The sequence below is a fragment of the Vicugna pacos genome, chromosome 25, assembly GCF_048564905.1.
Source record: "Vicugna pacos chromosome 25, VicPac4, whole genome shotgun sequence".
Lineage (NCBI taxonomy): Eukaryota > Metazoa > Chordata > Mammalia > Artiodactyla > Camelidae > Vicugna > Vicugna pacos.
In genome coordinates, this window is record NC_133011.1 from 37,453,014 (window position 1) to 37,480,098 (window position 27,085).

The 27,085-nt window shown below is 51.2% G+C and overlaps 1 protein-coding gene across 15 annotated transcripts in view; it reads right to left on the bottom strand.

The window, feature by feature from the left end:
- Positions 1-14,411: 14,411 nt before the first annotated feature.
- PTK2 (protein tyrosine kinase 2) overlaps positions 14,412-27,085 on the bottom strand; it is a 200,064-nt gene continuing 187,390 nt past the window's right edge. For all 15 annotated transcript variants that reach the window (XM_072949793.1, XM_072949788.1, XM_072949789.1 and 12 more), the window contains 5 exons: positions 23,691-23,730; positions 23,296-23,402; positions 19,073-19,228; positions 18,396-18,476; positions 14,412-15,616 (listed from right to left, as the gene is read on the bottom strand). In XM_072949793.1, coding sequence (XP_072805894.1) covers positions 15,404-15,616; positions 18,396-18,476; positions 19,073-19,228; positions 23,296-23,402; positions 23,691-23,730 — 597 coding nt within the window. In that variant the 3' untranslated portion in view covers positions 14,412-15,403. The remainder of the gene's footprint in view (positions 15,617-18,395; positions 18,477-19,072; positions 19,229-23,295; positions 23,403-23,690; positions 23,731-27,085) is intronic.

Here is a 27,085-nt window from a genome sequence, read left to right on the forward strand (position 1 = left end):
CAGTGCTGTTCATTTTGCAGCAGTCTCTTAAGCTGCACAATTATCTTTATTCACTTTTCTGTACCTCTGCTATATTTCACCATAAAGATATTTTAAAAGCATAATCGTAAATGTTATCAGTCTCCCATTTAGCAACACTCCACCCCCGAGGGCCTGCGCTGTGTCTCCCTGGCTCCTCCGCCCCGCCCCACCCCGCCCCCACGCACTCTACTATTCTCTGCCCAAAATCACTGAATCACTCAGAGGCCTAACTACTCTGCTTTTTGCTCCTGGAATCTTGAACTCCAAAAAGCGCCCAGAAGGCCCTGTAATTGCCGCCTCCCTTCAGCTCTGCCTTATGCTTCTTTGATGCACCTGTTGGGTAACTTTGTTGCAAGGGCTCCCTTGCAGGTCGGACCAGATGATGTCCCCCTCGATCGCTTCATTGTGGTCGCTTCACCTCTGGCCTGGCCCCCTCCCTCCACTCCCTCACCTCCGGGTTGGGGTTCTCCTTCCCCCTCTCCCCCGCCGCTGGGACACCAGGCCGGTCCTCCTTCGCCCACCTCTCCCAGGCATCACCTAGTGCGGGCCGATGTTGGAGAATCCCGCCCCCTTTCCGCACACCCTGTGCGCCCCGCCTTTCCGGCAGGAGCTCTAGGCCCACACCACCACCATCTTCTCTTCCCTCCTCTCAATTCGCTCCTTCTCCCATGTCCCCAGCGTGGCCAACAGATTCACCACCCACCAGGAAAACCCCAGGTCCCTCTGCCTTCTGCCTCTCCCCAGGAAGTGAATTCACTTAATCCATCTAATCCAGTCCAGTCAATTCTTGCTGTGAAACGTCTCTGGAACCTTCTCCAGCCTGCCACTGCTCTGCTCCTCCAAGCCTTCATCCGGCACTTTGATGTTGACCACAAGGACTGACTCAGGGGCCTCCCGGGTCCAGTCTTTCTCCTTGACCCAATTCATAGCTTATTCAGTGCCAGGGCTGCCTCTTTGAACAACCCAGGAGGCTATGTCGGTTGTGCTGCAGAGCCTGGCATCCGCTGGAACCTGTAAGTGCTGGGGAGCATCTAATGCGTGTCCTGGAGACACTATTTCCTTCTGGATGTGTCCTTTCCTTGTAAAATAAGGAAGAACAGCCAAGGTGCTACAACTGACTGAGACACCGAAAAATTAACTCAAAATGGATGAAGGATTTAAATGTAAACATAAAACTACAAAACTTTTAAAAATAATAGGAGAAAATCTTTGGGTTCTGGGGCTAGGCATACAGTGCTCGGGCACAACCCATAAAAGGAAAAGTGGGTGCACTGGACTTCATCAGAATTAAAGCTCTTCCCCTGTGAAAGCACCCCCCCCCCGTTTAAAAAGGGGAAAAGACAAGCCTTAGGGCAGGAGAAGATATTCTCCCACCACGCGTCTGACAAAGGACTAGCATCTAGCGCACAGAAAGAACCCTCAAAATTCAGCTTTAAAGGAGCGAGCAATCCACCTTGCACACGGGCAGAAGACAGAGGCATTTCACTACAGAGGAGGTGCCGACGGCAAGCAGGCACCCGAAAAGATGTTCGACATCGAGACCGTGAGGGAAATGCAAATTCAAACCACAGCGAGATGGCGACACACACCCAGCAGAAGGGCGAGCGCAGAGCACGCCGGCCACAGCAGCTGAGCGGAAACTGGACGCTCCTGCTCTGCTGGTGGAATGTCCAGTGATGCCGCCTTCAGAGAGAGCAGTTTGGCAGTTTCTCAAAAAACCAAGCGTACAGCGACCAGGGACCCAGCAGCTGCACTCCCGGGCGTTTCTCCCAGAGAAGAGACAACTCATGTTTCCACATAAAACTGCACATGAATATTTACAGCAGCTTTCTCTGTGTAACCGAAAGCTGGAAACAACCCAGATGTCCTCTAGTGGGTGAATGGTTAAACCAACTGTGTGGTTCGTCCACACCACGAGACATTCGTCAGCAGTGAGAAGGGGCAAAGTGTTGAGATACACGACCACTGGGATAAATCTCAAGATTTACGCAGTGAAAATCAGTCGGTTCCAGAAGGTGGTATCTTACACGATTGCACTGGTAAACCACTCCTGAAACGACAGAATAATAGATGAAGAACAGGTTAGCGGTTGCCGGGCGCTGGAAGCGGGTGAAAGGGAGGGAAGAGGGTGTGACTATGAATGGACACCATGAAGGATCCTCACGGTGGTAGAAAAATTCCGTGTTGACTTTGTCCATGCTAACACCCTAGTGTGGTATTGTACTGTAGTTTTGCAAGCTGTTACTATTGGGGAAACTGGATGAAGGGTACCTGGGATCTCTTTATATTATTTCTTATTTAACTGCATGTGAATCTACAATTATCTCAAAGTAAAAAATTTAATTGAAAAAAAAAACACTCTCGTATGCTAGAATCAACCCTCCAACACTCCCCCGAAATAGAATTATTAGATTAATGCCAACACATTTTGCTATAAATATCTTTTCCCTGCCTGGAGGAAGCTCCCAGGCTTAAATCTCTGAAAAACAATTCATAAGACTCTCAGAACTGCTTTCTGGGGAGTTACAACACAGTGCAACCTCCCAAACAAGTTCACGTCCTTCAGAAGCTGTGTGACGGAGGAGGGTCACCTGCGTGGTCACCCTCAAGTTCACCCACAAGGCTTGTTGCTCAGCCACCAACCCCTGTCCTTCCCGTGTTTCCTGATACCCACACTCCCACCCCCAACCCCCACTGCTCAAATAGGCGGTTCTATCCCCACCAGCAGGGACTGTCAGAGCAAAAAATCAGGAACAGATGCAGTGTGGAGAGCCCCAGCCTCTTCCAGATCTGCCACCACCATCCTCTGCAGGCCCGATGGCCCGGGCCCTGGCGGGAGGGGTGATTGGGGCCCACACATTACAGTCTGTCCTCGGTGAGCTCGTCTGAACACTGGCCACACCTGCATCACCAGAGAAGAATGAGTCCTTTTTGGTTCTGTGAGCTGTTTCCCCTCAAATCGCTGCCTTTTCCACACGGGTGCTGACCCCCCTTTTCAGGCCAGCACACGTACTTGATGCCCCTTAACTCGAGATCGAATCCCTCTTTGGAGGACCTGGGGTCTCACCTGCAAGGTAAGGTTGGCCTTGCCTCCCTTGGTCCAGCCCAAGGACAGCCCAAATTTCTGGACCACCCCCAGCACATGCCAAAGCCACAAAGACTTGTTAATGTTGTCTGGTCAAGAGTCACAAACTCCCAGAAACTAACACAACATTGTAAATCAACTATACTTCAATTAGGGGGGTAAAAAAAAGTCACAAACTCTCCCAAAGGCACGTTCTCCAAAGTTCTTGGGCATGAGTGTGGATGTGGTATATGCAGCTTACCGTGTCTCCCAGAGTCAAAAGAGATAAAGAAAAGCTATTTTCATGGAGGGAGAAACCATCAAGGAAACATTATACTGTTTCTCAAAGGAGTAAAGCATAGGACGTGTAAACGAGGCCTCATTTTTAACTCTCCACAGCGATTCCTTTACACTGTCAGTCTCATCACCTAGTACAATGTTTCTTTGAAATAATTTACTGATAAATGATCATTTAGCAAGTTGTTTGCCTATAAGTTCAATACTTTTAAATGAACCACAATTCTATGTATTAGTGATGAACACTGAAAAATTAAATGTAAACAGATTGAAACATCAAACAATGTAGGAGTGAATGTAATACGAGATGTTCAAAACCTCTGCACAGAAACCTATAAAACATTACCGAGAAATTTTATAAGACTGAAATCAGTGGAGGGAGAGCATGTTCCTGGATTGGAACTCACTAAAGATGTCACATATCCCCAAATTCATCTATAAATTCAATGCAATTCTAGTATGTTTGGTTTTTTTTGGGGGGGGGTGGACTTGATAAGCTTCTTTTATAATTTTTGTGGAAATACCAAGGGCAAAAATAGTCAAGTCACTCTTGAAGAGAAGAACCAGGTGGTAGGACTTGCTCTGCCAGATCAGGGCTTATTATGAAGTCATAGTAACTAAGTAATTACTTTATAGTAGTTAAGGCAGAATGGGGGGGAGGGTATAGCTCAAGTGGTAGAGTGCATGCTCAGCATGAGCAAATAAATAAATAAACCTAATTACACCCCCCCAAAAAAACCCCCAAAACAAACAAACAAAATTGAACAGGGAAACAAAACAAAACCAGAATGGCATGGCACTGTCACTCGGTGGTGGAGATCAACAGAAGAGAGAGGTCAGAAAGTGACCACGCGCTATCAGGCACTTGATCTATGACGAAGCTGGTACCTGAGAGCAGGGGGGGGAAAGGACTGGCCTTCTGATAAGGAGTGCAGGGACAATGGGGTCGATGTGAAAGGCAGAACAATACAGACTTTGTAAGACAGTAGAAGAGATTGTTTTCATGACCCTGAAGTAGGGAAAGATTTCTTAAATGAGGCAAAAGAATGCTACCATGAAAAAAAGTAATGAAAAACTGGATTTCATTCAATTAAGAACTTCTGTTCATCAGAAGAAGTGTGCACCTTACTTGGAATCAATTTAAAAAAGGAAACTAGAAACAATTGTGAGACTGTTAGGAAAATCTGAATTACAGCTGGCTATTTTGATGATACTAAGGAATACTTATTGAAATTTTAAAGCTATGATAATGGGGGTTTGATTATGTCAGTGAAAGAGGAATCCTTGTCTTTCGGAGAATCACATGGAAGCACTTTCAAGTAAGAAGACACAATGGCTGGAATTTGCTTCAAAGAAACCCCACAGCGGAGTGGAGGTGGGGACTCGAGACGGAAGAAGGCAAGACTGATGGGCCCTGGGGCCCGTCACGCTCCTCACTCCGTGTCTGTATACGCTTGAAAATCTCCACAATGAAAGGTCAACAAACAGCATCATAAAGAGTGAAAAAGCTCATGCAGTGGGGCAGACATTGCATCACATGTGCCCAAGAACAAGCAAAAGAATCCATCTGGAATATACAAGGGGGTTCAGAAATGTTCTAAAAGGACAATCCAATAGGAAAACTGGCAGAACGTTTCAGCAGATACTTCAAAAAGAAATTCAAAAGGTCATAAACGTGTGGAGAGGGTACTCAGCCCCACTGGTTACACAGGAGATGCGAACTGTAGTCACAAGGAGATGCCACCACAGACCCAACAGACCCGGGGTGGGGGGGGGCGGCTTGGAAGTCAGGAGGAGGAGATCTCAGCACGTGGTGGCGCCATCAAATGTTTTACATTAGAAGTTCCTCTCCATCCCCTCCCAACGCATCACCATGACGGGCGATACTATCTCTTAAACACCTTGCACCATCCAGCTCTCTCCCCTTATGGACTCCTGCCCCACCTGCCCCAGGCTCCTGTACCCCTAGCCTCCCCTAGTCTAGTCTCCATAATTTTCACAGCACAGTAGACACTGTCACTCCTTGTTGAAACCTCTCCTGCCATCCTGTTGCCTGTGGGGGCAAAAGACACATGCCGGTAAAGCCCGCCTCCTCGGGAACATCCCCTGAGCCTCCTCCCCTGCCCCGTGCTGGGCCATCCTGACCTTTCATCACTTGTCCTCATGACGCCCTGAGCCGAGGGCTGAGGAGTGTTAGGAAAAGCAAACCCAGAGGTAAATCTAGGTTTCCGCCCTGGAGGAGGTCATAGACAACATGCTTTTCTTGTCTGCCCACAGCTGGAACATCACCTCCACTTCTGAACGGCACCACGCCGGGCACGCTGATGAGCGCGGGGAGTGACTAGTGTTCACGTCGTGCTGGGGTTTCTGCCCCCTACACATCACCCTGGTGAAGCTAGGTGGCCTCACTGCTTGGAAGAGGCAGTGGGTGGAGCCTCGCTGCTCTGGAATGGGTCCTGTGTCCCCTGCACCTGCTGAGATTAGCGTGGCGTCTGCCTTGGGACGCCCGGGCTGGCGTGGTCCGTGGTGAGGGTAAACAGATCTCATTCCTACTGCAGGGCTGGAACATGACCTGCTCTAAGTGGTGCTCCAACACTCACCCAAGGTCTTCTGTCTCCAGATCCCGCCCACCCCCAGAGAGGGCAGTCAGAACTGGGGCATGTCCAGACACCGTGCAGTCACACCAGAGGACGTGGGGATCCATCTGGGGTGCAGTGGGGGCTGCGGCTTCCAACCTCTCGCTGGGCTCCCAAGTTGTGAAGGGAAGAGTCTGGTTCTATGTATCTTGAAAAAGCAGAGCTGAGTGTGGTTCCTGAGAGGCGTAACCTCCGTCCCCTGGGCTCCTGAGTGTCCTCTGGCCCCCGTGCCTGTTCTCAGAACCGCAGGTGATTTCCACATCCAATCCTCAGGCTGCAGATGGGAAATGAGGCAGGGGACCACACAGCCAGTGAGCACAGAGCCCGGCTTTGAACCGAGCAGCTTGGTCCGAACCTCAACACCAGCCTCCTCCCAGCAGGCGAGGCGCAGCGCGGCTGTCACACCAGGGGTTCCGTAGCTGAGCCCTTGGTTTCTTCTGACGGCGAGGCTCTCTGATGCCCTTGGTCCCTGGTTTTGTTTACATATTCCCTAATTTAAAATATTTTATCCTCCTCACACATTAAGTTGACACCTAAAATATTTCATAAGTTTAAACAGCGACAAAGAAAACGATTTCTGGCACACTGTAAATATTGACATTTAAAATGAAAATGCCACATCACTTCACAGTGTAACCAGGTGGAATATACACATCGTATCAACCCGACACCCAGCGCAGCCCCTAAAGACAGTACGTGGCGAACCTCTCTAACGTTCAGATGCTCCACATGCTTCTGTGACCCGCAAAAATCCTACTTTCATTTTAATTCTTCCACAGATATTTATCCCAAAATAATATTTTTAATTTGAAAGTCTTACTAATCACTCTACATATTTCTTTGCACTCAGTGTGTACATACATTGAAATTTTAAAAAATTTGCTTTATTTCCCTCATGGTTTTAAAGTGTTAAAAAAACTCTTTTGGATTTATTGATCAGTACAATGATCAACTCACAACTGATCAAAACACAAGTACGTTACACATCTGGAGAAATAACTGTTAGCCATGAGAAGTACAATTTTGTTGGAAATGCACCTTTTCCTTTCCTTTCCTTTTTGTTTTTTTCGTTAGTGGAGATACTGGGGATTGAACCCAGGGCCTCATGCCTGCCAAGCACGAGCTCTACCCACCACCCACCCTGGAAACGCATCTTTTAAAGTAGCGATGGGGCTTTACTTTTGATGAGTTCTGGGGTCTGGGAAGGACTGATGGCGGGACTGAGATGAAGCTCTCCATCAGCTCTGTGGCCACACCTCCTTTCTGTAGCTGCCAGCGCTGAGGGCTGCGCTCCATCACCGGTAGCTGGAGTGGAAGGAGGCTGTGTCGCAGCAGCGTGGCAGCTCCGAACCTGGCCGAGTGACGCCCCCCACCACGGCCTAATCCACCGCCAGCTACACGTGATGACCGACAGCTGATGTTCAGCAAGCTCTGCCTTCAGGGAGAAGCAAGCCCAGCGCTGGGAATCACACAGCTTTCCCGGCACCTTTTATGGCCCCAGTAGAGTCCATCCTGTCTGCCGGAAAGGTGTGGTGGATTCAATTCCCGTCCAAAAGTCATCGTTCCAGCTCCTCCTCCCAAGGGAACAATTTATTTCTCCCTCCACTGATGCTGGGCTCAACCACATGGCTTGCTTAGGCCACTAGGATGTCAGCAGAGCCACCCCGAGAGGCCTTAGGTGTGGTTGTGGGGTCTGGCCTGGGGCTTGGCCCGCTCCCCACAGTCCACCCAGGTCACCGAGACCAACTCTCCTCTCTGCGCTGCTGCCGCGTCCGGTCAGCTGGCCGCCAGCTGGTGCACAGACGTGCAGCAAAACGAGTAAGTGTCGTGACACGGCAGAGGCTGATTCAAAGTCCCAAGGGGTTTTTTAAAAAATGGAAATTGACAAACTGATTCCAAAATTTATATATAACTGCAAATGAGTTAGAAGAGCCAGAAAAGAAAGTATCTTGAAAAAAAGAACAGAATTAGATGACTCACACCAGCAACTTCAAGACTGATGATACAGCAACAGTCATCGAGGTGGCGGAATCTGTGCAGAACCGTATTTTTCTGAGATGGAGGTCTGATACTCTTTCACTTAGAGGGACCGAGTTTAACTCATTATATCCAGAAAGGTTTGAGGGACATAAAATATTACTCATTCATTTCTATCATGGCCAACAAAATTTTTTTTAATGAAATAGTTTTTATCACTTCTTTAAATAAAATCTTTGGTCAAACTCTTAGAGCAGCAGATTTATTCAGTAATTTATCAGGGAAAAAAAAGTACCGAAGCTGATTTGCAGAGCCAGGCCTTTTTGTCAAATCTGTCAGCCAAAGAGACACACTTTGGTCAGAAGGTGACTTCATTTTACAACTCAAATGCTAATACACATTTCCAGGAATATCACAGAACCCACCGAGAATTAAATTAAGGAATGCATTTAGTAAAACAGATTACTAAAAGCAGTCAAAATAAAATTGATAAAGTTCTAATGTAGTTGATGTTATCTATTTTATGTTTCAAAAGTAAGAAAATAAATCGATGTGCTCTCTAACATTATTTAATATATAATGATACAATGTAACCAGTACCTAGAGAGAGAGGGTACTTATGAAGCAAGGAGCTTGACAGAAAGAAAGCACGGTACTCCTTCAGTGAATGTGTGTGAATGTGTGTACTGAAGTGTGCCTTTGGCTCCTGAGATTAATTAAATGAGAATCAAGTATAAAAATCAGAAATAGTGGGGAGAGAATAGCTCACAGTGGTAGAGCACATGCTTGGCAGGCACGAGGTCCAGGGTTCAGCCCGCAGCCCCTCCTCTGTAAACAAGCAAACACACCTAGTTGCTTCCTCCCCGCCACAAATCAGACATAATTCCATTCACTTTGTTGCATATCATGACCAGATTTTCTTCTGAATTTAAAGGAAGAGAAAGGAATACACTGTTTAAAAACAACCACTCTGCTCATCCACTATGAAAATCTTATCTGGGTTTTATCCGATGTATCTTGAAAACCGTGACAGCCCCAGGAAACACTCCAGGTAGATCTCACAGAGTTGTCATTGTCACTGTCACTGTTTCAGCTGCACAAAGGGGCTTTCTCTTTCAGCCTAACGACATGCCAGCCAGGATGAGTCCTGAGGTTAACAAAACGGGGAATTGCTGACATGCATCCAGAAAGGTATTTTTGGCACCTGATTCTTCTCATCAACGTCTTTGCTTTGCCCTCATGAGATTTCCCCTCGAGGCCACTCTGTTCTTTAGTGCATGCTGGGGACACAGTGGGCACAGTCTAGGTCACCCCTTCCGCAGCCCCACTCCACCACTTCCCTCAATTCAGAGCATCCCAACAGCCAGCACGCCCAGAGCCTGGATCCCAGGGCGCATGGTCCTGGGCTGGCCGTGAATGTTCTCCCAAGTTCAGGTCCAGGCCCCAGGTGGACTTGGGACCAGCGAGGGGCCCTCTGTCCTCACAGAGAGAAGCATCAGTAGAAACGGAGCCTCTGGAAAGAGGCCCTGCAGAGCTCTCCATGCTTCCTGATGATCTGCGGACTCAGGGGCATCTTCCCAGATGCTCAGTGAAACAGACCAACTGACCACCTGGAGATGCTGGATGGGGCCCTCTGAGTCAGGAAACGCAGGAGCCACAAACGAGAGATGCAGGCTTCCAACCAGTTTCTGTGTCGCTGCTGAGAGGGAACGTGGCCGTGTCTGCCACACAAGATGTAAAAGGGGCACTTGTGTGTTACAATGACTGGTGCCCTTGAAGCTAACTGGTGAGCTTCCACCTACAGCTTCCCCAGGGGACAGGCAATGGCTGGGCTGGTTACGTCAAGTGTCTCCGAGGTGGCACAGGACAGTGGGCAGGGTCTGGACCACTCAGATGAGTGAGCTGGTCCCCTGCCGATGTCCTAGGGGACATTGAGGTTCACCCGCACCTTGTCCCCTTGTTCTCCTGGTCTGTGGTGGCAACACGTGCACAACAAACGGGCACGTAAGAGCTGCCACTCCAGAGTGTACGGCTCAGCGACATTCAGTTTGTTCGTAACACGCTGTCATCACTTGTGTGTAGTCTGTGCGATTCCAGGCCCCGAAAGAGCCCAGGGTGGGGGCTGTCCCGTGTCCGCAGTCACGGTAAGGTGAGGTGAGGCCAGGCCGTGGGCATACACCCAGAGGGAATCTTAATTCAAAAAGACACCTACACCCCAATGCTCATAGCAGCACTATTTACAACAGCCTAGACATGGGAGCAACCTTTCCCAAGACATGGAGACGGTTGGGACCAGCACCGCTCGGGCAGGCGAGCAGATGTGTGTTGCCTCATGTCACACACCACACGTGCACATCATCTGAGACGTGCTTTGGACAAATACCTAGACCCTCACTCTTTGCACATCACCCCCAGTTTACAGGAACCACAGAAGAACACCCCGACTGTCGCGAGGAGGAGGCAGCAGACGAGGTGAGAGGCTGGGGCTCCCACTGGCGTGACGGCACTGAGCGGATCCTCATTCACAGAGCGGCTGGAAAGAACACCCTTTGTGGTGGACCGAAGAAAATGGATCTGGGACTAGAGCAGTGAAAATTTACAGGGTGGGAAGGTGGAGCCACCACCTGAAAGGGGCACAAAAGAGTATCTGGGGCCTGTGAGATGATTGTGGTTAAAAAAGCAGCACATACACATGCCCAGAAAAACGTCCCTAATGTTTTCAAATAAAAAAATCTTATTTTTAACAAAATCATTGTGGCAAAATACACATAAAATTTACCATTTTAAAGTGGCATTCAGTACATTCATCATGTTGTGCCACCACCATCATTATCCAGTTCCAGACATTTTTCATCAGCCCAAGTGGAAACCCCGTACCATTAGCAGTCACCCCCCTTCCTCCCCTCTCAGCCCCTGGCAGCCACCAATCTGCTTCCTGTCTTCATGGTCTTGCCTATTCTGGACATTTTCTATAAATGGAAAGTAAAGGGAAAAAGCTTTCGTTTTCCCTTACATCACTTACAACACTTCACTCAGCATACTTCACTTGACACTTCTGGTCACTGGACGTGTGGGTGCTGGCATCCCGGAACTCACCGCCGTTCTGACGCTGTCCACCTGGAGTTGGCGTCAGACCCCACAGGCGGGGGGCCTGGTCACAGACCGTCCCAGCAGCACTCAGGAAAACGGCTCACTTCGAGACTACCGGTGGGTCACAAAGAACACAACCCAGGACCCCCAGGAGGAGGAGAAGCGTAGGGCAAGGCGTGCGGGGAGGGCGCCGGGCGGCCACGGCCCCCAGCACGCCGCCCTCCAGCACTTCCGCGCGGTCCCCGGGGAGGAAGCTCTCTGACCCTCTTACGCTGATATCAAAACCAGACAAAGACAGTACAGTAAGAGACAAATGCGGATCAACATCCCTCACCCGGAGATGCAAAAACCCTGAAAAAACAGTAGCTGATGGAATTCATCAAGACACCACAGGAGTCTCCTACCACAGCCAGGGGGGCCTATTCCAGGGACGCAAAGTGATTCGGTATTTGAAAATCAGTAACTGTAACCCAACACACCGAGTCTAAAGAAGAAAAATTGTCCTATCAATAGGTACGGAAAAAGAATTTGACAAAAATTCCGTAACAACTCACGATTAAACAGCGATACCTGTGGGGGGCTGGATGAAGGGCACACCGCGTGTCTGTTACAGCTGTGGTATTTCTTACAGCTGCACGTGCAACTACAAGTATCTCAGAACAAGAAGTTTCACTAAGACACAAACAAACATGCTCTAACTTCCCATTTGAAGAAGCCAGGAAAAGGGCAAGTTAAGCTCAGTACACTGAGGACCCAGCCTCAGAAACCAGTCGCCACAGTTCAGTGCCTGTTCTGACAAACCCCTGGCTGCCTGAGAGCAGAAAAGAAGGCGCCGTCCTCAGCTTGGCAGAGGGCATCACGAAAGGGCCTGCAGCTAACACCCTGCCTAACTGCTGAAAGGAGACAGGGCTGTCTCCCAAAGACGAGAAACAGTGCGAGGAGGCCTGAGCCCCCCACTTCCGCTCCGCAACGTGCTGCAGTTCCAAGCCAGGCCGGCGAGGCAAGAAAACCCTGAAACTGCTTATTCACAGCTGATGCGACTGTGCACACGGACAAGCCCGAGGACTAAGAGGTGAGCTCGCCGAGGCTGCCGGCGAGGGTCGGTGGAAATAAGGCACTTCTATACTCTTGGCCACCAACACTTGAAAAATTTAAAACATAAAAGCATCAAAAGCATAGAGCAGGAATACGGGTAACAAAAGATGTTTAAGACCTTTATTTACACTGACGATAGCAAGGCATTACTGAAAGTAAAGGTCTGAAGAAACGGAGATGACATATTAAGTTCATGTTTTTGAAGACTCAATATTCTTAAGATGTCTGTTCTCCCCAAGCTGATCTATAAAGTCAATGAAGTTCCAATCACAATCCCACCACCAACTTTTCAGATAAAATCACACTGAGGCACAGTTAAAGAAATGAACAGCCACACCCCAGACTGGGAGAGAGCGTGCGGGAAACGAGTGTCTGACAAAGGCTGGCATCCAGGACACAGGGAACTCCTACCGCCCAGGAGCAGGATGATGAACAACCCAATTCTAGCTCTGAGCAGACACTTCACAGGAAAGATGCACAAATGGCCGAGAAGTACAGGGAAAGATGCTCAACATCACTGCCCGCTAAGAGGACGGAACACGTCCCCACCACAAAGTCTAAAATTGTGAGGGACTGACCTTACCAAATGCTGGTGAGAATGTGGAGCAACAGGAAGGTTTATGCATTGTTGGCTGAAGTATGAAATTGCATAACCTCAGTGGAAAATGGTTTGGGAGTTTTTAATAAAGCCGAACGTACACATCGTAAGTACCAGAAATTCACTCAGTTGTCTGCCCGTGGGAAATGGAAACCACGTCCACTTGTACATAAACATCCACAGCAGCTCCATTCTAACAGCCAGAAACTGAAAACAACTCAGACATCCCATCCCCAACAGGTGAACAGGCTGTGGTGCACACAGTCACGCCACAGAGCATCACCACGAAAGGAAGGATGACCACACGGACACTGAGAACAGCCTGGGCGTGAAAGAAGCCAGAAGAGCAGGCACAGACGGCAGTTTCAGAAGCAACGAGAAGACGGGTGTGCGGTGCTGCGGGCGGGAGAGGGGATGCCTGCTGCGGGGCAGGGTGACAGGCGCGATCCCACCCGCACGGGCAGACCAAGACGGATGCGCGTGCCTAAGAAAGTCACCCATGTGGAAACGCGACCTTGATGGCGCTGACGAGGGAGGCGGGGGCTGCGACCCTTCTGGGGAAGCAGAGGCGAGCAGGGCCCGGGGGACTTCCAGGTGCCGGCGCGATTCTGTTTCTGAATCTGCGTCAGTTACACGAGGGTCCTCCTGTGTGAAAAATTCAGTGAGGTCTAAGTTCACGTGCCCTTTTTGCCACTTAAATTAGTCTTTAATTAAAATAACGTCACAATACCAGCAGCTGGAGATGGAGGGTGAGGCTGTGGACAGGCGTGCCCTCGCCTTTTTCACTGCTTCTCCTGCCCAATACGGGCGTGTTTCAGACACTGGCTCATCATGCAGCTGTTCCCGCACGCCTGGCCTCCAGCCCACGCACCGGCTTCACACCTGTCCTCACCACCAAAATCTACTCCCCTTCCTGTGACCTACAGGACACTGGAGACTCACCAGCAGTTCTCTGACCAGAGGGCAGGTCAGACCAGCAGCAGCTGGCACTGCTCTCGGGCGGATGTGCCCTCTGAGGCTGGAGCTCTCACAGCCCCGTAGCAAAATCCCTGCAAGGCCTGCGGAGCACTTCACCCATCACACCAGCCTTTTTTTTTATTTAATCTGCACAGTCAGCATCTTAAAGATGAGGAAACTGGGGCTCAGAAACCAAGAGAAACTCAGAAGGGCGATATCCCCTTGACCTTTTCAGATGAGGAGGGACACAGACTGCACACAGAGAAGGTGCTTCTACCCGGAGGCCACGCCCTCAAGGCCCTCCCTGGAGGCTGGGCTCTGGGGCCCCTTCCCCCCAGGCCCCAGCACTGGAGACCCCAGTCCTACGGCCCAGCCAGATTAGGGGGGGCCCGGGGGACTGCGTGGTAACAACTCCCTCGATGAGGGCACTTCAAGGAAACAGCTTTCTGGAGGCCGGATGGCGGCGGCAGTGCCAGGGGGACACGGAACAAGAAGGTTGGCTTATACTGGGCCCTCCTTCTACATAATGCTCTCGACTTGTCTAGAAGACAAAGAAAAAAGAAACTAGTAATTATTGGGAGCTCTCCTGTGTGTAATTTTATCTGAAAAGTCACCTGAGAAACTTCAAACGATTTGAAGGAACAGAACCAAGAGAAAGGCTGTTACACCCAGACGCTACTGGTAACACCTTTTTACTAGGTCACAGTAACTGTACAGTTCATTATATTCTTCCTGAGAATAATTTACATCCCCCAACAAACTAAAGGGAAGGTATATTTTCCAAAAGAATTTAACAGAGTGGATGGTAAAACTGGACATCAAAAGGAAACCAAATCTCTGCTTTGCTCAATTCTCTCCTGGGAAGAGACACAATGAAAGGTTAGTTAACTCCAGTGGCTGTAAAATAGTCAACATGGCTTTAATCTTTCTTTATAAATTATATAAAAATGGAGAACAGGGATGGTTCCAGAACGTCTTCTTGATGCAGCTGGAGGTGCTCTGGTACAAAGCATTCTTCCAAGAGAAACGGCATTGCTACAAAAAACTGGCACGTCGTTCTGCTGAAGAAAGACAGAAGTTTTTAGTGCGTTCTACGGCTAGTTTCCGACCAGATGCCCCATGGACCCACACGGAGGGAAACAGCAGGAAGGGGCTGGTTTTCTTTGAAATGACTCAAGTCTTCAAAATATAGCTTTTATATTCTTCCTTTGTAAAGTGGTATTAGCATCTTGCAACTGAAGAAAGTTCTAACAACAAAAACCCCAGTCTGGACAGTGAGTCTGTCGGAGGCAGAGAATTCTCAGCCCCGTGGGTTTCCTGGAATTCTCCACTTCCTCCTCTCCTTCCAAAATGCAGCCAGGCTGGTTCAGGAATCACCGCATCACCGCCGTGGCCATTTCCATGAAAGCATACCCTAATGTGAACAAACTCTCTTCTTCACGATTCTCAGAACTTCTCACGTACAACTTCTATCCTCAGAAAAATGCCACATTTTGGATCCCGGACTTTTCTGAACACCATGATTAAAGAACCAAAACAAAAACTGAACCCAAATCAAAATGCAGTTGAACTGTATGAGGGCGAAGAGTCACCAGCCGCCAGACCCAGAGCTGGCGCCGCGCGTACTGGCACCTGGGCGGGAGGGCGTCGCCGGGCGGGCCCGGGCACTCAGTGCGGCCTCGTCTGGCCGAGCACCTTCAGTCTGGCCTGGTCGATGACGTCCAGCAGGTTTTTGGCGTCCACGGCCAGGGCATGCGCAGCTGTCAGCATCTGCTTTTTGTACTCCTGCTGCAGGCTGGTCATGACGTACTGCTGGGCCAGCTTCATCTTGCTGATGAGCTCGCCCAGGTCAGAGTTCAGCAGCTTCTGGGCCATCTCGATCTGCAAGGACAAGACAGTCAGGACAGCCGCCTCCGAGGGCTCTCAGGGAGTTTCTACGCACCTTCCTCAGAAGCCTTCTTTCTTCCCCTTAAACAAGTCTTCTGGGGAGACTCACTGCTTCCACTGCGTGCGCTCGGGCACAGCGGCCTCTGCCCTCTCCTGAGAGCCCGCGGCAACCCCACCACCCCGGCCTCCACCTGGCCTGCACTATTCCGACTGAATCCATCGCAGGGCTCGGGAGGGCTTTTCCTTCCAGAGTCTGACCGAGCCTCCGAGGTCCCTGGACCAGAGTCTCTCCTGGCAGAGCAGACAACTGAGGTGTGGAGTGACTGGCTGGGCCCCCGCCAGGGTGCGTCCAGGGCAGGACAGCACCCGGCCTGCACCTGCAGGCCTGCGCGCTCTCTACTGCACCGACTTCAAGACCTTTGTCTCCCCACAAGGGCTGGTGTCAGGAAGTCACGAGACACTCCTGCCCCATCGTGATGTAAACCCTAGACCATTCTGAACTGACTAGAGTCGGCAGTGGGGGCAGTGGTGGTGGAAGAGGCCACGGAATGTGCCCACAGGATGAGAAAGCTTTGCCTGGGGTGTCTCACCATCCTTCCTGCCTGTTCACTCAATCACCGAAGGTGTACCCACTTGCTCTCTTGAGTTACTGAGCACTGGCTGTGCACAAGCCCTTGGTGTTGTGCTACAAGGACAACCTGGACAGGCTGGCACTCAGGTCCAGTGTGGGAGAAGCGTGCACTTGGTACACACCGGGAACGTCACCCCAGAAGGGGACACAGAGCAGCGAGCAGCTCACTCCCTCGGAGGTGCAAAGGGACTGACAAGGAGAACTGGTGTGAGTTCGGCCCAGGCTGCACAGGCAGGCCGGCTCCAATGGGAAGGGCCTCGCAGACACCAGGCTGGCCTGTCCTGCTGAACCTGGCAGCGGGAGGCCTCAGAGACTTTTGGGAAGGGGAGCAACACAGTCTGCATGGCGCCGGTGGCCGTGTGGAAGGTGAGCGGGAGGGCAGGAGAGCCGGGAGGCAGAGCAAGTGGCTAAGCGGTGACTCAGGGAGGAGACGGGCATGAGGACGGAGCAGCGAGGCCCCAGCTGGGACCTGACAGTGACCGTAGGAGGGTGGCTCCTGGTGCGAAGGGGTGCGGAGCATGTGGTTGGGCCCACAGACTGAGGCAGCAGAGTGGACGACCAAGGCAGACATCCAGCAGACGGGGGACCAGCGCTCAGGTAGCGGGTCCACTAAAAGCACAGGGTGTGGGAGGTATCTGACACTCGGATCTCTGAGCGGGGGGGAGAAATGCCAAGGAGAAAAAGGGTCCGTGAAACACAAGCAGGTGGGTGACACCATTGGGTGGCTGCACTCAGGGCAGCAGAGAAGATCTGGGGGTCTCGCTGAGGGGGTCAGGACTGGGGGGCGTGGCCTCTGGTGACCCATGGGAAGCAGGTGGGGAGGGGCCCCAGGAGGGGGGTGGCAGCAGAGGGATCAGGGCTGGCGCAGAGACCATCTCAGGTTGATCGTCACAGCAGGAATTCAGAAACCATCCTGGCAAAATATTCATTTGTGAGGGTACATTTCAGCTTCTCCACTTGTGGACAAAAATTTTGCTCACCGTGCAAACCAATTAAAGTGCTAACAGAGCAGATAAACTAGCTAATCCCCTAACTGTAGGCAAACAGAAAGCTACGCTGTGGCCACCGGTCTGAGGCGTTCTTCAGAACGACTTCAGTAATGCCGTGCAGGCAAATTGATGCCATTTATGGAGGACCAGCTGTGACGCCTGCCCCGCACGTCCTGACAGCTGGATGTGCTGTCGGACACGGCCTCCGAGGAGGACGCAGCATCACCGCAGGCGCAAACCTCAGCCTAACAGGAAACGTGGGCCTTCACAGACTCCACCACTCAACTCGAGGACCGCTCTGCCTTCTATCTCGGAGGACAGAGGGGCTGAGGAACTGTCCAGAAGAGAGGCTTACAGACCCGCCGTGTGATGTCGGGGGAAACACGAGCCCTGGACTGTCTGGAACCAGAGGAAAAAGCATTTCTGGGTGACTGATGAAACTGGACCGGGACCTGGCAACCAGAGGAGCACACTAGTCAGTGCTGAGCTCCGGGAGGGGCAGTGTGCAGGTCAGAGAACAGAAAACGCAATTGGAAACAGGGAAGTCAGAGGGCGCGATACACAGCCTGTGCCCAACGGCTCAGGAGAGGCAGCTGCCGCGTGTGTGCAAGTGAAGAGATGCTGGGGTAAGCACGCTTGAAAATTCTCTGTACTATTCTTGAAACCTTTCTACAAGTTTGAAATCATTTTAAAATAAGAACCAAGAAAACAAAAACAGACAAACACACACGGTGCCTGCTGGGCTGAGGGACAGAGGAGAACCGTGGCGGTGGGAGCTGGAGGCGAGCTGCGGGAGGTGAGCGGGGCTTGTGCCGGCCTGGACTCCAATGTACTTCCTGCCCACGAGGAATTTTTGTATCGCTGTTTGACGTGGAATACCAGGGCCCCTTGCCAACTCTAATCTTCCAGAGGAACTCAAGTAGGGAGGGCGGGATGCGCCCCCCGACCATGCCCGCTGCCTCCGCTTCATCCTCTCCTCCAGGGGCTCCATCGCAAGACCCGCCCGGCACCTGCACCCTTCACCCCGTCCTTCAGGCCAGAACCCAACATGGTCACACCACTCCTGGATGAACAGCCAGGCCCAGGCAGGCAACACCCCCAACTGTCCTCGGGATGAAGGCCTGCCCGCGCTGAGGGGAGAGCCGCGCCCTACCTCACGGTGGGTGCTGGCTGGCAGGGCAGGAATGGTCTCGTCCACGGTGGCCAACAACGTCCTCAGGGCCAGGCCGACCTCCTAGCAGACAGGATCACACCAGTGTCAGGACACACGTGAAGGAGTTTCATGCCAGCAATGACAACTTCCCCTTCCACTTACACGACTTGCTTCGTTTCCACCACTTGGAGGAAAACCTGTCTTTCTTTTCCTCACGCTGAGCCTGATCTCGTTAAGTAACAAGGCTGCTTCTCCCTGAAGATTCAGAGCTCTGACACTCACGGCCCTGCCGCCCGAGGAGGGGCCGCATGGACGTCGGGGAGAGCAGTGCTGGGCCCTCCGCAGTTCGCTGCACCCTCACGGCTCCGACGCCCACCCGCCAGCGCCTGGACCTGGCGGCACCTCCCCCATGGGCTCAAGGACCCCGTTCTCTCCCCAGGCCTCCTAGAGGCCTCACGGCGCTGGCAGAAAGGATGCCACTGTCCAACTTCACATGACGGCATCACAGTCAGTGTTCTTGCTTTTTTCACACAAGATGATCTGTGTGAGCAGAGGTTACCGAGGGGCTCTGCTCCCCCAGGACAGTCCCATCCCAGGGTCATGGTCACCGCGTGGGGCAGATGCCTGAGCATCAGGCCTGACCCACCGCACAAGCCCACATGCGGGCCTGCGCTCACCTTCACCATGGGGACGTACTCCTCCGGCGGAGCTGGCTGGATCTTGCTGGACATCTCGATGACCGCCCTCACCAGGCCCGTCACGTTCTCATACACCCTGTCGTTGGACCGGTCCAGGTTGGCAGTGGGAGGGGGGCTGATCTCCTGGGGCTGAAGCTGCCAACACAGAAGCCGATTACCTTTCTATTCTCCATAGGTGGCGCCGTATCACCGCAACTTGGGGAGAAAGGGACTTTAAAAGAGATCAAAGCAGAACACAGAGCTGATTTTCTTGTCATAGGGGACACGGTTCAGTTTGAGGATGACAGTAAAGTAGTTCATCCAAGTGACAAATAAATGAGGTGTAACTTTTTCCAACTTTGAGCTCAGTTAAAGGAAATAAGACAGAATCACACATTATACTAAAAGCCCCAGATTCTTTCGGAGAAGTGGTTTATTGTCCCCTCAAGATCATTCACCAAAAGAGAAAGAACCCATATACTCTACATCTCCTTGAGGAGTTTAGAGAAAGCTGGCCAGGAGGTCAAGTGCTCCACATTAAGACTAAGAAGTTCCACTTCGTCTGAATGCTGCAGTGAAGCCTCTGGGGCTGGGGCTCGTGGCCTTCAAACCACCGGTGGGAACGTGTGTTCCTGGACGATTATACAAAGTGACCAGCATGAGTCTTCTTTAAGTGACACTGCCTGCCTGCAGATCTCTGCGGAGGCCAGAGCCCTGCAGGTGCTGCGCTGCTGGGGGGGGCCCTGCTCCCACACTCTGCAGTCCTGACAGGGGTGAAACGAAGGAACTTACATAAAGGTGCCCACACCAGGGCTGGGGCACAGAGGGACTCCAGCCCATGTTATCCAAGACAACCTGTGCCCTGAAGGCTGCACAAGGCCTCTGGGGAACCTTCAGTGGACTTAAGAATTCAAATTGGCCACACTAGGCACAGAAAGGACAGTGTATGTCTACTTTAAGAACACTAACTTACAGCACCCAGTAGCTGCTCACTCAAGAGTCTGCTGTTAGTGCTCAGCCTAAAACTCTGTGCCCACTTCTGAACCCTTGGGCTGACTGCCCCAGGAGCCTGCAACTTGCGTGTGCCGAGTCTGGGATAGTCCGTCACTGCAAAGATGTTCACGTCTCACTCTTGGGCACATGTAAATGCTGCTTTTGGTGATGAGCCAAGCAAAAGAGCCCTCCCCAGGCTTCCCGACTCCTGGTCCAGAGTCACATGCAGAGCTGGGTGTGATAAAGAGCTGGACAGACACACAGACACCATGTGCTTACCCTCCACGGCTATTGTCGAACGGAAGGTGAGGACAAGTTAAAGAAATTTATCAGAGAAAGGGAAAAAAGAAAAACAGTATTAATAAAGGCAGCAGACACCCCCCAGTAAAAACCCGAGCAGGGCAGGAGGCACGCGGTTCCGCCTGCCGCCTCTCAGTGCAGGGCCATCCGAGCACGGCCACCGGGCCTCCGCTCAGGGCACTGCGTGCTCAGTAGGGCTCTGCCGTGCACCATGCTTGTCCCCATGAGTAAGTGAGGAAAACAGCATGCAAAGCCGAGAGTGACAATCTGGCAGCCATGCAAGGATACAAAGAATTAAGGGTCTTTTAAAAAGAAAGAAGGCGCATCTATGCTCGTAATCACGGGAAACTAACTGCCCATCGGACTCTGAGCGGCTCGTGAGGAACAGCAGCCTCACGCCCTGCCCCGCCGCCAGCGTCCCCACCCTCGGGGACGGGCTCTCAGCCGTCCTGAGGTGGAGAAGACGCCTGGCTTGGGGCTGTGTTTAAAGACATCAGGAGCTTATTTTTAAAACAAAACGAAAACAAACTAAAACAGAAAGCCCTTCATTGAACCAGTTCTTACGGTTACTTTAAACCCTTTCCCTTTAAAACTTAGAAGCTTTATTGAATGTTTTCTTCTCTACTTAAACCAAAGCTGCTCTACTGTGACTTGGAAGGCTAAATAAGTTAATTGGGGGAAATAAGGGTATCTTGTTCTTTCTTCAGTGCTGTCTGAAAAGTATGCCCTTTGGTACAGAAGTTTAGCAGAATCCTGAACCGGGAGGTTCCATCTTCCAGGTGCGTTATTGTCTGTGCACTGGAAAGAGGGTGGTTACTCGTAACCAATCATTTCGAAGAGGAGGCGTCTCTGCGTTTTCCTCTGCGCTGAGGAGGCATGTGGAGCTCTGCTCATGGAGCAGGGGCACAGTTCAGAGGGGACCAACATGAACGGGGGGTGCCACAGACAGGGCTCCTGCAGAAGAACTTCAACGGTTCCAGACCCCAGGAGGGGGAGGGTGGTGTATTCCAACCTGTCCTTTTGGGCTTATGCTCTGCCCGACTCCTGTCAGCGCAGCACCCTCACGCTTTCAGGGACCGTGCACGGAGCCCCCTGAAGCACCGGCTTGGTTTGGAGACACCCACTCCTGCTTCCCTGCTCCCCGGGGCTCATCCACCTGGAGTCTCCTTGGCAGGCGGTTAGAAAACACAACCACCCGCGGGGACACGGTCCATAAAGACTCAGCTCGGGACCAAACTGTGAAGCCACCAAGGAGAAACTGAGGCTGGTTTCTGGCTAAACATAATTTGGATGAATTATTTCAGTTATACCCAGTTAACAGTGAGCATTTCTGTATTAAAACAGTACTGTTCTTTTAGACTGGATTTGATAACCACTTCCAAACAGATGGGTAATGAAGAAATAGAGACATACATGTCATACTTATTATTTTAAGATGTTTACTGAGTGTATTTTAAGTAAGCTTACTCTTTCTATTAAGATTCCTACTTGCTTAATCCCCTATAACAAGGGTATTTCCCAATTACATTCATTCACGTTATTCCAAATGTAAAAAATGAATATAGGTCAGAATGCTAAGCTGGTGTCTGATCTACTTTTAAAGTTGGTCTTTCATTGCAATATAAACCATTTTGGAAGTTTCTTCTTTTCCTTATGAAAATGAAAAAAGTTCATTAACCCAGTTTCTCTCTTTTCTTTCTAAATTTATGTCAAGAAGCCACATTAGGAAAGGTTGTGTCCTCCTTTGCTCCTCTGTGATGCCTGCAGGCTTGTGGGGAGGTTTCCTGGGACTGGAGGCCCAGGAGCTGGGGGAGCCAAGCCCCAGGCAGTGCTCCGGACCAGCGCCCCAGTTTCCAGGAGCTGAGGACCCAGCCAGCAGGGAGCAGGCTGGTCCCAGACGGTGCCGGTCACTCCCTCCCTGGTCACCACCCTCTGGACCGCGGGCTGATTCACACCCTGTGCCTGGAGATGACACTTCCTCTGCCCGGGGACAACCTCTCTGATGCCCCGAACTGGCAGTGCACCTGCTTCTATCCAGGGATCAGCCGTCGGCCCTGGAGGGGCACTTGGAGCAGAAGCACACACCGCCCATGTGGACAGCTACGGGGAGGTTGTAACCCTGAACACGCCCTTTATCTCTGTGAACCTCAGCTGTCTCGTGTGACAAGTGGGAAAAATAATAACCCCGCCCGTGAGCTGATGTGAGGATTTCAAACACATGGGCCGGGCCCATCCCAGCACTTGGCACTCAGTAAGCGGTGGTTATTCGTGAAACAAAGTCAGTCTTAACTGATACCATAGGTACTGGACTCTAAGATGCACCTTTTCGCTACACACCACTGCGGAGGAAAGCCACACCGCCAGCTGGATTCACACACTAGCCTGATTTCAGAGACACTAAAATGTGAAGGAAAAGCGTACGGGGGAACTGAGGAACAGGATGTACTTTGACAGGTGGTCTGTCTGGTGGGAAGCAGAAAGTGCCCGCCTGAAGCGGGTGCGAGGAGGATGAGGTGGCACTTGCAGTCTCCACGCCACGCCTCCCCTCTCCCCCCACCGCCCACAGCCCCGCACACGAGGCTTTGCAAACGCAGCTCTGGCCCCAGATGGAGACCGAGGGGCCACACGGGCAGCCTTGGCGACAGTGAGCCTAAAGAAGGCCTTAATTCTTGGATTACAGGTGTGTGATCCATTCTTTAAACCAGACGCCGTCCCAGCACCAATGTTAAAGAAACATCCTGTCTGGTGAGACAGCGTACTCAGAAAGCGGGGCTCCGACTAAGGCCCTAAAATTCCTCACGTGAGGGAAGCAGGAAAGACGGCTTCCCAGGAGCGCTCGCCGACTGTGAGAGGGCTTCAGCACGGGCTATCCCACCCCCGGCCCCAGCCCCGGCCCCGCTGCGCGTGGCAGGGTCCTCGCCCAGGCTCACCTTGACCCCCTCGTTGTAACTGTCCCCAGGGCTGCCGAGACTGGCGAGGCTGCCCAGGTGGCCGGGGGCTCCGGGACGCGGCGGTTTCTTTGGCGGAGCTGCAGGGTCTGCAAAAGGGAATGGGTCCCGCTCAGTGACGCGGTGAAGAGGAAGGAAACAAGCCCCAGACACACGCGGACCCTCCACAGGCATTTCTGATGCATCAGAGCAACGAACTCTGTTTTCAGTGTTCTCGACATGGGCTGAATTTAGTAAACGTCACACTCGCCATGTCTGTAGAGGACAAGTGCGACCAGGTCATGAGGTGCTCCAGAGCTAAGAAGCGACATACTTCAAAGCCCCGCTCCTTCCACATCACACAAATTCTGGGACACGCAATTCATTTCTCCACTTACCTGGTTTGCCCACAGGCTGATAGATGTGCTGGTTTCCAGTCTGCAGGAAAAGGAAAGTCTGCTCAGCGCACTTACAGGGTAACGACCCTCCCCTCCCACCCCCTTCACCCACCTCTGACACCTGTGCTGAACGCTGGGCTCAGAGACCGAGGCGGGAGGAGGCGCCCGCCTGCATGGCCTCAGTTGGGGGATTAGGCTAATACGCAAATAATGCCCACAGGGTGTGGGGTAAGGGCTGGGGAGGAAGCACAGGACATGGTGGGATCACGGACGGGGGCAGTTGCCTGAAGAAATTATGTCTATGACGTAAAGTGCAGTGGGACGTGATGGGACACCTCCGTTGGTTCTGGACAAGCCACAGGCCAAGTCAAGAAGCCAAACCACAGGCCGTGACTTCCGCCCCCAGGACAGGATGGAAGGACAGCTCCACAGGAGACCTGTCCTGCTGCAGGCAGCTACCCCTGCAACTGCAATCCAACTAGCTACCCGAGGCTCGCCGAGCGGGAAGAAATAGCTGTGGAACTACACTTCTGGAAAGACTTTCCTTGCTCATTTTAAAATAACAGACTCGTTAAAATACATCGATTTGAAGGTGCTTTATTTTCTACTGAGAAGAGATCCATTTCTTCGAAACGCAAGGACCAAGAAATGGCACACACTGTTACAACTGCTCCTCTCCCAGAATCACAGCTGCTTCCAACGCGCCACGAGACGCTCCTGATTCTGAAGACTTGCAAAACCCTCCGAGCTGGAAGGCGTAAAGAAGGAGGATTCCTTCCACGCTGACTGTGTGCACCACTTTTCCACCAGCCCTTTATTTGACAGTTACTGAACACCTGCTGTTCGACACTGTTCCAGCCCAGAACAAGGTGCTGGCCTTCCGGAGCCGACAGCGCAGAGAAGTGGGAGGTAACAGCAAGCACACAGGACGGCATGCTGCCCGGGGTGCGGAGGGGCCGCGTCCAGTGAGAAGAGACGGGTGTGGGGTGGAAGATGAGGAAAGTGCAAGTGTAACAGGAAGGTCAGGCCTCTTGGCCATAGCCCTGAGCAGAGGGTAGGAGTTGGGAAGCCGTGCAGGCTGGGAGGGGAGCAACCCGGAGACAGGGCCCCAGGAGAGCAGAGCGTGAGGAACCCAGGCGCTGGCAGACGGGAGAGTAAGTGAGCAGAGGGCAGAGGGACATGGGCCCCAGCTTTACAGAGACACACGCTGCACTCGCTGACCCAGGCAGTGAAAGGTGTGAAACACAAAGACTCAGGTAACAAGAAGTGCGTTCCCTGCGACGTCCTACTCTGAGAGCGCTGTGGCTCAATCAGCAGGTGCACACGCCGGGCCGGGCGGCACCCAGGGCCCCCCGCGCACGAGTCTGAGGGGGTGCCAGTCCCCTCGCGCGTCCAGGGCCGGCCCTGCAGGGGCCACTCGCCCATCTGGGGCTGTGGTTTGCCCACGTGCACACCGAGGCCAACAACACTCACCCACCATGGGATGGCGGTCACAAGGTGAGCAAGCTGCCTACTTGGATGCTATCTTGAAAACCCAAATAGTTTTTGTTTTTACTCTTTATGCACAAAGGCGGGATCAGCCTCCGTGAGGCAGTGAGCTGCGTCTGCTGACGAGCTCAGACCTGCTCACAGGCCCACACTGCTCTCTGGATATAGGGTTCTCCCCGAAGCCCGTGCACTTTCAGACACGTCAGTGGGAAGGGGGCCACAAAGAGAGCTATTTTAACAAAGGACAGAAGAGAAAGAGCCCGCAGTGGTCAGCGCGTGTATGGGCCCCACAACCTGAACCAGACCCCGGAGGAGAGGAGGCCCCCCACGGCCAGGCTATTCAGGTCTTCTGCCTACTTTTTAATCGTGTTATTTGTTTTTTTGATGTTGAGTAGTATGAGCTGTTTATATATTTTGACTATTAACCCCAATCATATTTGCAAATATTTTTTCCCATTCAGTAGACTGTCTTTACGTTTTTGTCAGTGGTTTCCTTTGCTTTTAAGTTTAATTGGGTCCCACTTGACTGTAATTGCGTATAATAGCAAAAAACGCTGCGATCGCTTATGTCAAAGGGTGTTCTGCCCGTGTTCTTCTCTAGGAGTTTCATGGTTTCTGGTTTTACATTTAGGTCTTTAATCCATTTTGAGTTATTTTCTGTAAATGGTGTTACAGAACATTCTAATCTCATTCTTTTACAGGTATTCATTTCATTTCATTCAGTTTTCCAGCACCATGTCTTGAAGAGACCGTCTTCTCCACTGTGTCTTCCTGCCTCCTTTGTCAGAGATTGACTGTAGGTGTCTGGGTTTATTTCAGGGCTCTCTATTCTGTTCCATTGATCAATGTGTCTGTTTTTGCACTAATACCACACTGTTTTGATTACTGTAGCTCTGTAGTATTGTCTGAAGCCAGGGCGTGTGATTCCTCCAGCTCCATTCTTTTTCAAGGTTGTTTCAGCTATTCAAGATCTTTCGTGTTTCCATACAAACTTTAAAACTTGTTCTAGTTCTGTAAAAGATGTCATTTGTATTTTGATAGGGGTTGCACTGAATCTGTAAATTGCCTTGGGTCGTGTGGTCATTTTAACAATATAACTTCTTTCAATCCAGCGACACAGTGTATCTTTCCATCTCTGTCGTCTTCAATCTCTTCCATCAGCGTCTTATAGTTTTCTGCCTACAGGTCTCTTACTTCCTTAGGTGGGTTTACTCCTAGGTATCTTATTTTTGATGAGATGGTAAATGGGACTGTCTCCTTAATTTTTCTTTCTGATCGTTTGTTGTTGGTGTATAGAAATGCAACAGATTCCTGTTTATTAATTTTGTATCCTGCGACTTTACTGACGTCATTGACGAGCTGTTAGTTTACTGGTGGCATCTTTTGGATGTTCTATGTATATATCATGTCATCTGTTAACAGTGACAGTTTTATTTCTTCCTTTCCAATTTGGATTCCTTTTATTTCTTTTTCTTCTCTGATAGCTGTGGCTAGGACTTCCAAAACTATGTTGAATAAAAGTGACGAGAGTGAACGTTCTTGTCTTGTTCCTGATCTTAGAGGAAGTGCTTTCAGCTACGTGTTATCGTTTCAATGTAAGGAAGGAGCACCCTGTGTGATGTTAAGTGGGGAACAGAATGACCTTGTGCTTGTGGACCAAGGAACGCCCAACACTCTGTAGCACCCACTGCGCCAGCATATCTGACAGGAAACGCCAAACTTTCATGTGCTGGAGATCGAACACATCTTACAGGCAGCTGATTTTATTGCAGAGATGAAGGAAAACTACGCATCTTGGAGACGGATGATGACATGTCTCGTGTACGTACACATGCGTGTCTAGAGATGAAATAGTTTATTTCTACTCAGAAGCCTTATTAGGATGGAGATTTATCTCCCTGTGTCTG